Raw genomic sequence first — 12532 nt, 5'->3', positions numbered from 1 at the left:
TTTTTCTCACAACATGAATGCTCCTCTAAATAAAAAGAATAGAATAGGATAGGAGAGGGGAGGGGAATTAAATCTCAGAGGAAGGAAGCGATAGAAGGGAAGTACTGAGAGGCCATTTCGAGATGAACCATGTCCCACAGAATTTAAAGAATGGGCAGAAGTGATTCATGGAACCATACTGGGTCATCTTCGGGAAAACTTGAGGATGAGAAAAACAGCAAAGGACTTAGAAATTGTACTTCTTGCTCAAAAAGCCTTGGAAGGTATTTTCATACTTTGTGTAATTTTCTTTTCTTTTTTTATTAGTATCTCTTTCTTCATGTTTTTGTTGGTTTGTTGTACTTCTTTTTTTCATTGGGGTAACATCGGTTTATAACATTATGTAAATTTCAGGTGTACATCGTTATATTTCTATTTCTGTATAGACTACATCATGTTTACCACCCAAAGACTGATTACCGTCCATCACTGTAATTTTGAGTAATTTTCTTTCCCATCTCCAGGTAGACGTGTGGATTATTGAACCTCAGGGACTGAGATTTGTTCATGTTCCTGACACATTTGATGGCCATTTTGACGGTGTTCCAGTCATATCTAAAGGACCCCAGAAGGTACCATAAGTATTGCATGTTGCAAAGACTCTAAGTGGCCGCTAGCTCCTGGGTTCGGGCCTCTTCCTGTGCTCTGGGGAGCAGAGAAGCTGTCAGATGTTGAGCCAAGGGAACTATAAGAAAGAGCAGTGGTTCCTGAGCAAACTCTGGGGTCTTCCACAGGATACACAAACTAAAACCTCCAAATGTTGCATTGCATTTTGACTAGCGACTGTCCCTTTTGGAGCCTCATTTCCCCCCAGGTCATCTCCTTGGCCAGCTAAAAGACAGATTTCACATAATGCATGGTGGATTTTCGTTAATCACAGCAAGAGATATTCAGCTTAACTCTCTCTGCCTTAATGGCTAATAACAACCAACTAGAGAAGGGTCAAGCTCCTCTAAGAATCTTTCACAAACTCCTTCTAGAGCTGGGAGACATTTCTTCCAGCGTGGAGGGGAAGAATTCTTTGAACCTCTTAAGAAGACCCAAAACCTGGCCAACAGCACCATAGGCTGGCAGATGCTCCCTCACATGCATTGGCACTGTTCCTTCCATCAGTAATAGGACCATGATGCTGCCTGGGTGCAGAATGGCAATACCTCTTTACCTGTGTGCACGAGAAGATGCAGCTGTCAACCACACCCCTGGAGAGGGATGGGGGCAGAGACCAGGCTCTGACATCACTATTCTTTCCAGGCACATGTCTCCTTCAAGCCCACGGTAGCACAGCAAAGAAAATGCTCCAACTGCTTGGAGACTGCGGTAGATGGAGAGCTGGTGGTGCTGTATGACGTGAACAGAGAAGAGAAAGCCGGGGAACTTGAGGTGCGTGCAAACAGCCTGGGAGAATGGCCGTGCTGAGGCCAAAGAACTGGTTCTCATTGGACAAACTCCCTGGCTTCTGGGTGGTTCCTAGCTGCCAAGACAAGTGTCAAGGCTGCAGAGAAGGGACCAAAACCATGTCTCCCTAAGTGTCATTAAGGATTATCTTTTCATGTCAAGAAAACTGAATAAAGGGTCCTTGGGTGTCACGACCCAGAAAGGTACTTCTAGGCCTCATATAAAGAACAAGAGAAAAATCACAAAATGGGGGTTTTGGATAATCTTCCAAGGTCCTTTGCAATTAGACTATCAAAGAAGGCACAGAAGTTATGGGGCTGGGAGGAAGGAAAGACCAAAGCCTAGAGAAAGAGCTAGGGCTAGTGGCAGATTCCAGGGCCCACGTTCACTGTGAAATTTCTTGAAATTTTCCCCTTCCCCCTCTGTCATGTCTTAGATGCACGTCTGTATTTCCTTTGTGCTAAGGTAAGAAATCTTAGAGGGTATCCAAAAGCCTGTACTTCTCTCCAGGGACAGGGAGGTAGGCAAGTGTCCACAGCTATACGCCCTACAGCTGGACACAAGGCTGTCCTGGTGGAGGCAGCCAAAGGGCAGCTGAGAGAGAATGAGGGGAGGCAATCATCAGAGCCGCAGGGGAAGACCAAGAGAGTGGCCAGGATCCCAGGTGGAGGGGCCTCCCGTTCACTTCAAGAACAGTCCGAACTCCCTAGAGAGCACCTTAGGTCCTTCATGATGTACCCTGCTGATTCTCCACCCTAATTCCTTGAATTCTTGTATGCTATGCCCCACTGGGATGAACCACTTGGAGAGCCCCAAGGGTGCCAATGTCTCTCACACTAGGGCTGCACTCTCTGGAACTCTCCTCCCCACTCCTACCACCCCCCAACCCAGCCCCACTCTCACGCTGGCAGGCTGACGCCAAACTCATGCTCAAGTCCAGCGTAGATGCCATTTCCTTGGGAAAGTCCCTCTTGTCTGGGTTAGAGGCACCTCCAGTGCGTGTTCTCAGAGCCCTCCATATTCCTGATCACAGCACTTACCAACCCTGGGCTGCAAAGTGCCTCTTCACTTGTCTGCATCCTCCACTGGCCTGTGAGCCTCACCAGGGCAGGGCTCTAGCTGATTAACTGTGGGTTAGCAGGGTGCCAGGAACAGAGACTGGAGTGAACTGAAGTACCCTGGGGAATGAAGCTGCCAGGAAGGCTTGGACCTTCCCAGGAAGGGAAGGAGGGAGAGCAAGAAGGAGAAGGGAGAGATGGATGGATGGCAAGCCTCTGTTCCCTCCCTTCCGACCACCATGCCTCCTGCAAACCAGATGCATCTCTCCTCCCTTAATCCTCAGGCTCCCTAACTTCCTACATTCTAAACCTCGGAAACAGTTGGGCTCACAAATATGTTCTGTTTTTCAGGTTTTTAATGGATATTTCGTCCACTTTTTTGCTCCTGACAACATGGACCCAATTCCCAAAAACATCCTCTTTGTCATCGATGTTAGTGGCTCAATGTGGGGAATAAAAATGAAACAAGTAAGTCCCCCCCTTGGTGGCAGCAGTATGTGGGACTCCCTACCTTCGTTGGTCCCCTCCCAACAGTGCAATCATTCAATGCCCGCTTACCCCTTAGGGCTTGTCTCAGTCAGCTTGGGCTGCTGTGACAAAGTACCACACCCTGAATGGCTTATAAACAACAGAAATTCATTTCAAAACTCACCTTTTTGAAAAATTTCATATCAGTATAACTTCTTCTCACTCGGATCCTTCTTCTGCTTCATAGTCTTTTGGTTCTTCTGCATAATGTTTTACATGACTATCTTGCCATTGTTCACAAGTAACTTGAAATCGTTAGATGCATATCTTTTCTGATTATATTGCAATTCCTTGAGCGTAGCCATCCTGTGTCGTGTCTTCCAGTTTGGAGTTCAACATGGATTAATCAGCCTTCAGTGGCGTAGATGCAATTCTAAGTAACAAACAAGGAAATTCATTTTATCTATCAATCCATTCATCCAACCAATTGGAACAACCAACTAACCATTCATTCATTCATTTAACAACCATTTCTCATCACCCATGTGTTCACCACAGTTTGAGGATCCAAAAGAGGAAAATACATGGCCCCTGTCCACTGTGCTTATCCCCCAGTACCAGCTTTTCCAACAGTGGCACTATTGACATTTGGATCGGATAATTCTTTGTTGTAGGGGCCGCTCTGTACACTTTAGGATGCAGCATCCCTGGTCTCTACCCACTAGATGCCAAAAGCACCCACCCCCTCAGTCACGACAATCAAAAACATCTTTGGATGTTGCCAAACGTCGCCTGGGGAGAAAACTGCCCTTAGTTGAGAACCACTGCTCTAACACAAGAGCTTGCTCCCTGCTTCCTTTCTTCCTTCATTTATTTAATAAATATTTATTAAGCACCCACTGTGTCAGGCACTTAGTTCATTGGTAACGAAATCAACCAAAAGCATTAAAAAAATCATCCCTGCTCTCACGGAGCTTACAGAGCTTCTGGGGTATGGGGGGACAGAGAATAAGCAACAAACACAGCAAGTAAATTTAAAAGTATCTTCAATGGTGATGTTATGAAAAAAGCCCTTTTTAAGAAAAAAAAAGAGGAGTGCATTAAGAATCAGGTGTGCCAATTGCAGGGGGATGAAATTTTAAACAGGTTTGTCCTCTAAACAGGTGCTTGCATTGAGAAGACCTTGAGTAAACCCTAGGAGGGTGAGGGGAGAGTTGTGCAGATTTCTGGGGGAAGATCCCTGTAGGCGTCAGGAGCAGCCAGCGCAATGGCTCTAAGTGGGGAGAGTGTCAGGCGCGTTCAAGGAGCAGAGCGAAGAGCAGTGTGGCGGGAGGTGGGGGAAGCAGCGGGAGATGAGATTTGAGAAGGAGGGGCAAGGGCGGATGTAAAGCCTGGTAGGTCATTGTGAGAAGCTTGGCTGCTACTTTGAGAGACGGAGAGCTGATGGAGGATTTGGGAAGAAGGAGTGGTATGAGCTGACATGCTTTAAAGGATGTCTCTGGTTGCTATGGTGCGAATAGACTGGCAGCAGGTGAGGGTGGAAGCAGGGAGGCCAGAGAAGAGGCTGTTGCCGTCATCCAGGCAAGAGACGGTGATGGCTTGAACCTGGGTGGCAGTTGTGGATGTGGCAAGAAGTGATTGGATTCTGGAATCTGTTTTGAAGGTAAACAGAATCTCCTAAGGCTGTGAGGTGACAGGGAAGAAAAGGGGACTGAAAGATGTTCAAACCCGTTCTGCCTGAGCAATGGGAAGGAAGGATGGCATTTGCCATCAGTGAGCTGGAAAAGACAGGGGCAGAATCAGACTTTGTGGGGAATATTGGGGGTTCGGTTTTGGACATGTGAAGTTTGAGATGTCTATTAAATATCCAAGGGTGCGTGTCAAGCAGGCTGTTGGCTAGACAAATCTGATGTTCAAAGGTGAGACATCAAAATAAACAAATAGGAGACACTAGTATGTAGAAGGCATTTACAGCAACGCGACTAGATGAGTACACCAAGGGTAAGGGTAGAGAGAGAAGAGAACCGAGATCGAACCCTAGGCTAGTCCAAAAATTAGAACTGGGAGAGCAAAGGAGGAACTGGCAAAGAAGACTCAGAAAAGACAGCCAATGAGAGGAGGAGAAAACCAAGAGAGTCTGAGGCTCTGGAAGACAATGAGGAAGTCATATTAGGAGGGTTGACCAGTTGGTTCAAATGCTGCTCATAGGTTGAGTCTGAGAAGTGGGAATAGTCCACTGGATTTAGCAACGACCTTGACAAGGGCAGTTTCAGTGGAGGGATGATGGTGAAAACCTGAATGGGCTACATTTCAGAGAGAATAGGAAAAGAAGATTTGGAGACAGTGTGTTTAGATAATCCTTTCAAGTAATTTTATTGCAAAGGGAAGCTGAGAAATGGATACAAATGGGACTTGTAAAGGGATGAGAAGTAGCCCGTTTTTATGTTTATGGAAACGTACCAAGAGACGAGGAAAATTTAAGACGTGGGAGCGGCAAAGGACAGTTGATAGAGTGACTTCCCTCAGTAGATGAGAGAGAATGAAATCTAGTTCACCAGCAGATGGATTTGCATTAGGTAGAAATACTACTAGTTCTTCCATATTATCAGGTAGGAAGGAAAAATATATGAGTAGAAATACTGGTAGGCAGGATTTTGTGGTGGTGCCTGTTGTAGCAACTTTCTTCTGATTGCTTCAGTTTCTCAGTGAAGTAGGAATCCAGGTCATCAGACGAGACACGTGGAGGGAGGTGTGGACGTGGACGGTTTGAGGATGAGAAGTAGTAGTTTACGAGAGTGGGTGAGGGGCTGGCCCTGTGGCTGAGTGGTTAAGTTCGCGCGCTCCAGGGCAGGTGGCCCAGTGTTTCGTTGGTTCGAATCCTGGGCGCGGACATGGCACTGCTCATCAAGCCACGCTGAGGCAGCGTCCCACATGCCACAACTAGAAGGACCCACAACGAAGAATATACAACTATGTACCAGGGGGCTTTGGGGAGAAAAAGGAAAAAATAAAATCTTTAAAAAAAAAGAGAGAGTGGGTGAGTAGCTGGACTTGAGAAATATGTTTGATTTGCAGGCACCCCCAAGCGAGCAGCTGAGTTTTGTGATCATTAACTTAAAATAAGACTAAAGTGGTTGTGCATAACAAAATAAGACAGTAAAAGTTTAAGCATCAAAATGCAGACAAGACATGTTCAGAGCAAGTGCAAGATAGATCTGTGTTGACTGAGGTGGATTTAAGAGGTTTTCTGGAAGAATTACAGCTTGAGTCACTACTTGAAAGATGACTAGGATGAATTCTTGGTCTTCCCCCTTTCTTCTTAGACTTAGAGCTTATGTAATGAGACCCTTCTCTATTCTCTTTCAAAATAGACAGTGGAAGCAATGAAGACCATATTGGATGACCTAAGAACTGAAGACCAGTTCTCTGTGGTTGACTTCAACCACAATGTGCGAACCTGGAGAAATGATTTAGTCTCAGCTACCACAACACAGGTTGCAGATGCCAAAAAGTACATTGAGAAAATCCAGCCCAGTGGAGGTCCGTGAGTTTGACCTAAAGCCCAGTGAGAAACTTCCATAGGGTTCAATTCTTGATTCACTGGAGAACTATTATTCCCTATCACTGTGGTCTTTGCCCACTCTGCAGCGTTCTGCCTTAAGTAATATGCTTATTGTTAAACGATGAATACTAAGTTTGTGGTGAAAGTACACATCCCACACTAGTTTTTAACCATTCCAGCCTTCCTCAGAAAAGCGTCAGTAAGTGACACCAGCCTTCTTGTTAACTCGCACAGCATAAAATGTCCCCGCCTGCAGAACAGTGTCCAAGTATACCAGCAAGGCTGATTTAGGTACCTTTAATTTGGTGTTTAACAAAACGATAGACTGGTGCATTGAAAGGGCTAATTCAGCTCTAAGGGGATAGTTTACCACAAAATGAACATTTTACTCCCCTGGGAGATCTTGACCAGACTAAGCAAAATGTGTGCCACTTGGAAATGCAATCGAATGATTTGAGTACTGAATAAATTATGCATGAGCAATCACCTGACTGATGAACCTAAACCCAAAAAGTTATTGTTCTGTGCAATGAAAGAGTGCATGACAGAACAGCTCATTATATCGCTTGAACAGGCACAAACATCAACGAAGCGCTCCTGCGGGCCATCTTTATTTTGAACGAAGCCAACAACTTGGGATTGTTGGACCCCAACTCAGTCTCCCTGATAATTTTGGTTTCTGACGGCGATCCCACAGTAGGTAAGTATCGCTTCGATTTTCTACTGACAAATATTTTTACCGTTGTTTCTTGGGAACGTGATTTGCTTGAAACGGGAAATCTAATTGCATTTGCCTGAGTTTCTAAACTATTTTAAATCCTGCTCCTTTAAGAAGGCTTCTTTTGACCCTAAAACACTCACCCCGCTGAAACAAATTCCCAGATATCTTTCAGTGATGCTCTTGAATGCCTCCGTTTCATCTCCATATCGTGGGAAAATGTGAATTGGAATTGTAATAGTAAACTATGAGGGTTGCTGATACCAACTAATGAAATGCATTTATTTCCTCCATTGAGGCAGGTGGGATGGTGTGTGGGAGTGTGTATGATGAGCATTTATCCCAGGGCTCCAGTAGTACCCCTGGAGGCCGCAGGAACATACTCTCCCTCTGTTCTCCACGCTGCCCTCAGTTACTCACTGAAACTGGAGAATGACTTGTCTTCTTCTAGTTTCTCTTCTGTGGAGAAATTCCAGATGTCCTGTATGTGAAGCATTTTTCTTATCCACAAAATGGCTCAACATCTCTCTGCTTCTTCCATGTTCTGTTATTTTTATGTGCTTATTTGGGTCTTTACCCTGACAAATGCAAGCGAGAGTGAATGTTAGATTCTGTGGCAGTCTGTCGTGTAGACAAGGACTGTGGCCCACCTGCACCTGACACAGCTCAGTGGAAGGAAAACGAGTGAGCCGATCATGACAATGGCAACCAGAGTTTTAGAAAGACGAAGAGCAACCGTTTTATTAATGGGGAGACTAGAACGACCGTGGTTATGTATTTGTTGTAGATTCAATGTGTTTTTTCCACCTTGGATCAGATTACTTTGGAAATTCAACTTTAGAATAAAATCATTAGGAAGAAAAGGAAATATAGTAAAAAAATTAAGCCTACTTCTCACTCCTGTCCCTTAACCATCCAGTTCCTGTCACTGGAGGCGATTGCTGGTTGCCAATTCCTTGTGTGTCTTTCCAGAGATATTCTATGCATATCTGTCTACTGTATATGCATACATATACATATATGTGACTATATACGCACATATATACATACACACATATATGCATGCACATATACAAATACATCCTACATATACCAATTTTTACATTGATTTTTCCCTTTAAAATTGTGCCTTTGAGATCGGTCAATATAAATACATCAAGAGTCACCTTGATCTTTTTAATAACTGCATAGTATTTCACAGTGTGAAAGGATCGTAGTTTAACCAATCTCACTTATTGGTGTACGTGTGAGTGTTTCCCATCATTTTGCTATTCTCAGTAATGTTGCTATGTACTGTTGCCCACACTGCGTTTCAATATGCATGAGTGCATCAGTGAGAAAAAATCCTGGTTGAGTCGCTGGGTCAAAGGGTAAGTGCATTTTTAATTTTGACCAGTTTTGCTAAGCTGTCCTCCATGGATTTTTCAAAAATTTTACAACGTTGCCTCCTTCCTTTCCTTTCTGTCATCATCAACTTCAGGTGAACTGAAGTTGTCAAAAATTCAGAAAAATGTGAAGCAGAACATCCAAGACAACATCTCCTTGTTCAGCTTGGGGATAGGATTTGATGTAGATTATGATTTTTTGAAGCGACTATCCAATGAAAACCGCGGAATTGCTCATAGGATTTATGGAAACCAGGACACTTCTTCCCAGCTCAAGGTAACATTTTTCTCCTATTCTTATCTTTTTTTGTTCCACTCAAAATCATTCGACTAGCAATATCTGAAGCCTAAAAGAAGACAGCAGAATTTAAATGAAAATTGTCATTATTTCCGCTATATTCAGCTGCATGAATCAGGAAGGTGTTCGAGTCTTTTCTCATGCACCCCACCCTACTTGCATATCAGCATTAGCAGTGAGGTGAGAGGCTGAGGCCAGGGGCGCGCAGTTCCGTCCTCCCTGAACAAGTCTTTGGAGACACTGTCAGAGCTTCTTGCGGCTCTCCGTTCCTGCCAAGCAATTGGTCCTCCTCATCATCATGGCCTCCTGTTTTCCCTTTCAAGTGCATTGGCATCTTGGATATCAACTTTTTATAATGTAACACAGATCAAACTATAGCCTGTAAGTTTCCTTAAATATGAAGGATATGAATTACTCGTTTATTTTGACTAAATGGACAAGAAAAAGATGTAGAAGAACGTACTTTACCCCACCTGTCGGTACCAGATACCATATATCGAAGGCAGGCACCACACTGAAACTTGGGGACACGTAAGGGATAAGTTTCTAATTTGGGAATATCAACCCAGCTGACTTTTCTGATTTTCAGTGTCCATCAGCTTTTCATGCTGGTCGTAACAGAAAAAAAAAAATTACTAGACTCTTAAATCAATGGTAATACTCTTAACAAATCTTTATCTTCTCTGTGTCTCAGTTCGTCTGATAGTTATGAGAATTTTCCTTGTCCCATAGCTTTCCACAGAGATCTTGTGAGAATAAAATAAGAGGTATCTGCTAAGCTTTGGAAGAATCCCAGAGAAAAATGCTTTAGACCTATAAAGTGGTATGACAATAACGATTTCTCTGTTTTTTTTTTTTTTTTTATGACTTGTAGAAATTCTACAACCAGGTCTCTACTCCATTGCTCCGGAACATTCAGTTCAACTATCCCCATACGTCAGTAACGGATGTCACTCAAAATAGTTTCCCTAACTATTTTGGAGGCTCGGAGATTGTGGTGGCAGGAAAATTTCACCCTGAGAAATTGGAGCAATTACAGGGCATTATCACTGCGACTTCGGTACTTTCGCTCATTTGCTTATTCTGAAAGTACTAACTCATCCCTTGGACAAGGTCCATCTTGTATAGTAAGAGACTAACACTCTATATTCCAAGAATCTTGCACGTGGAGTAAAAGCAGTAAGTGAAAGAGAAAGCAGAAAAAGATCTATGCCATCTTCCCAACTACTGTGTAAATCCTCAGCTTTTTCATCCCAAACTCAAACCCAACCCTAGAGGTATGCTTTTACTTCCTGTTTTGTATTCTTTTGAATTATTTTGCATTCCCCTTAAAATTGCATAGGACCCTGATTCACTCACAGTAGGTACAAAAAATGTGGACTAATTAACTATAATTCTGCTTCCCTGGTGTTTTTCAACTGAACCTTCCATCGTCCAGGCTAACACAGAGTTAGTCTTAGAAACCCTGGCCGAAATGGACGACTTGGAGGATTTCCTATCAAAAGACAAGCATGCAGATCCTGATTTCACCAAGAAATTGTGGGCCTATCTGACAATCAACCAACTTCTAGCTGAGCGGTAAGGAGTGAAGAATGTGCCCCACAGGCATTTGCAAAAGTGAAAGGTTTGCCCTGACGATTTGAAGTAACACACAAAAAGACATTGGCACCAAGAAAGGCAGCAAATTAACTCAGGGTTTGGATTATTAATTTCCACTGGTTCCAAGCACTTTAACTAAAGCTGGGTTCCCTCTTTTTTCTTTTTTGTTGAGGTGTGACATACATAGAGTGTGTGAAGTGCATGAATTCTGTGTACAGTTGAGTGAAGTTTTATACGTATCACCCACGTAGTCACCACCCAGATCTAGACAGAGAGCATGTCCATCATCTCTGAAGGTTCCCTTCTCCTTCCCCTCAACACCCACCTCCCTCCTCCAGTGGAAATCACCACCCGGATGTCAGTCACCATCAACGAGTTTTGTCTGTGACTAAATTTCGTGTAATGATACGATCTATTTTCTTTTGTTTCTGGCTTCCTTCACTCAATATGATGTCTGTGAGGTTCATCCATGATGCTGGGGGGTAACACTAGTTCATTTGCATTTACCCTTAAAAACAGGTTGTTGTCCAAAGAGAAATTTATGGTAAAGTGATTATGATATAATTGCATAACGAAGGGCACCCTAATAGTTATCTATTCCATCTCTGGCTTCTCAGCTGACCTGCGTTTAAACTCGCCAATAAAAAAACTGTATTTCTAGACTATGCAGGAGTCTTGACCACCTGCATCAGAATTACATGAGGGTGTTGGATAAGAAAATCACCATCCCCGAGCCCCATGCCTATTCGGTTGGGTTCTCGGGAAGATGGAACACGGTCACCTGAACTAGGTTGTGGAAAATGAAATGTGGTTGGATAACTGGACTCACAGAGAAAATCTGTGATGTCAATAAGATCATAAGACAGACACAGGGTTGTAGCTGTGGCTTGGAAGTAAGCGAGAGCTATCCTCGCCCTTTTACAAAAGCACCCTGGGTGCACTTAAGCGATACAGCACATTGCTGCAGAAATTAAATATTAATTTTTAAAAAACAATCCATATAAAAACAGATGAGTGGTTGCCTGGGGTTAGGGGGGTGGCAAAGACGAACAGGTGGAGCACAGAGGATTTTCAGGGCAGTGAAACTACTCTGTGTGACACTATAATGATGGATACGCGTCATTATACATTTGTCCAAACCCATAGAATGTACATCATCAAGAGTGAACCCTAATGTCAACTATGGGCTTAAGGTGATTATGACGTGTCAGTGCAGGTTCATGGATTGAAATAAATGTCCCACTGTGGCGGGGGATGTTGATAATGGCAGAGGCTGTGCATGTGTAGGGGCAGGGGGTAAATGGGAAATCTCTGTACTTTCCACTCAGTTTTGCTGTGAACCTAAAACTGCTCTAACGAAAAAATCAAGTCTATTAAGAAAAACTCCTTAGGCCTACATAGCTAGATAAAATAGTAAGCTTCATGAAGGCAGTTAGTTTAGTTCACCTTCTGGCCCGCAGGGTCCTGCTTGAACCCGGAAGTGATGCGGTTGTCGAACTTCAGCTCAGCCTTACATGTGGGGATGTCCTTTAATGTCTCTATTTTCCTGAATACAGAAGCCTGGCTCCTACAGCAGCTGCCAAAAGGAAAATTACAAAAACAATCCTGCAAATGTCTCTGGACCACCACATAGTGACGCCCCTTACCTCAATGGTGATTGAGAACGAGGCCGGGGATGAGCGGATGCTGGCTGACTCCCCTCCGCAGGATCATTCTTGCTGCTCAGGTCAGTGTTTCTATCTGGTGGAGAAATATGGCCGGTCAGCTTTCTTACCCTGCGTCCGGGTCCTCCGACCTCTGCTGCTCTCCGTGCCCAGCCTGCCTCTGGCTCCCAGGTCGGTGTCTCCTGTGCCCTGAGCTCTTCCTGTACTCTTCCCCCAGTTTCCTTTGGGGACAGCTTATTGCTGTGGTCTTCAAACATTTTTGCTCACATATCTCCCAAAGGAATTTTGAAAACCTGTGTACCCATTCACCCATTTTTCAAATTAAGATTTGAAATTTTTCATCTTG

General features: G+C 43.9%; 1 protein-coding gene and 1 long non-coding RNA gene across 2 annotated transcripts in view; one reads left to right on the top strand and one right to left on the bottom strand.

Moving 5' to 3' along the window:
* The window catches only part of ITIH2 (inter-alpha-trypsin inhibitor heavy chain 2), a 38215-nt gene that overhangs the window by 14285 nt on the left and 11398 nt on the right, over positions 1-12532 (top strand). Inside the window, exons 7-15 of the mRNA XM_046678196.1 lie at positions 504-611; positions 1291-1419; positions 2844-2960; positions 6332-6500; positions 7097-7222; positions 8721-8902; positions 9798-9983; positions 10362-10501; positions 12079-12248. Of these exons, the coding sequence (XP_046534152.1) occupies positions 504-611; positions 1291-1419; positions 2844-2960; positions 6332-6500; positions 7097-7222; positions 8721-8902; positions 9798-9983; positions 10362-10501; positions 12079-12248 (1327 nt within the window). The remainder of the gene's footprint in view (positions 1-503; positions 612-1290; positions 1420-2843; positions 2961-6331; positions 6501-7096; positions 7223-8720; positions 8903-9797; positions 9984-10361; positions 10502-12078; positions 12249-12532) is intronic.
* LOC124248328 (uncharacterized) lies at positions 1434-7814 on the bottom strand. Its single transcript, XR_006890978.1, has 3 exons — positions 7661-7814; positions 3145-3393; positions 1434-2644 (listed from the first exon to the last, which is right to left on the bottom strand). It is a non-coding gene; the product is annotated as an uncharacterized LOC124248328 (long non-coding RNA).

The sequence above is a fragment of the Equus quagga genome, chromosome 12 (genome assembly GCF_021613505.1).
Source record: "Equus quagga isolate Etosha38 chromosome 12, UCLA_HA_Equagga_1.0, whole genome shotgun sequence".
Classification (NCBI taxonomy): domain Eukaryota; kingdom Metazoa; phylum Chordata; class Mammalia; order Perissodactyla; family Equidae; genus Equus; species Equus quagga.
This window is presented reverse-complemented; position numbering and strand designations above follow the sequence as displayed.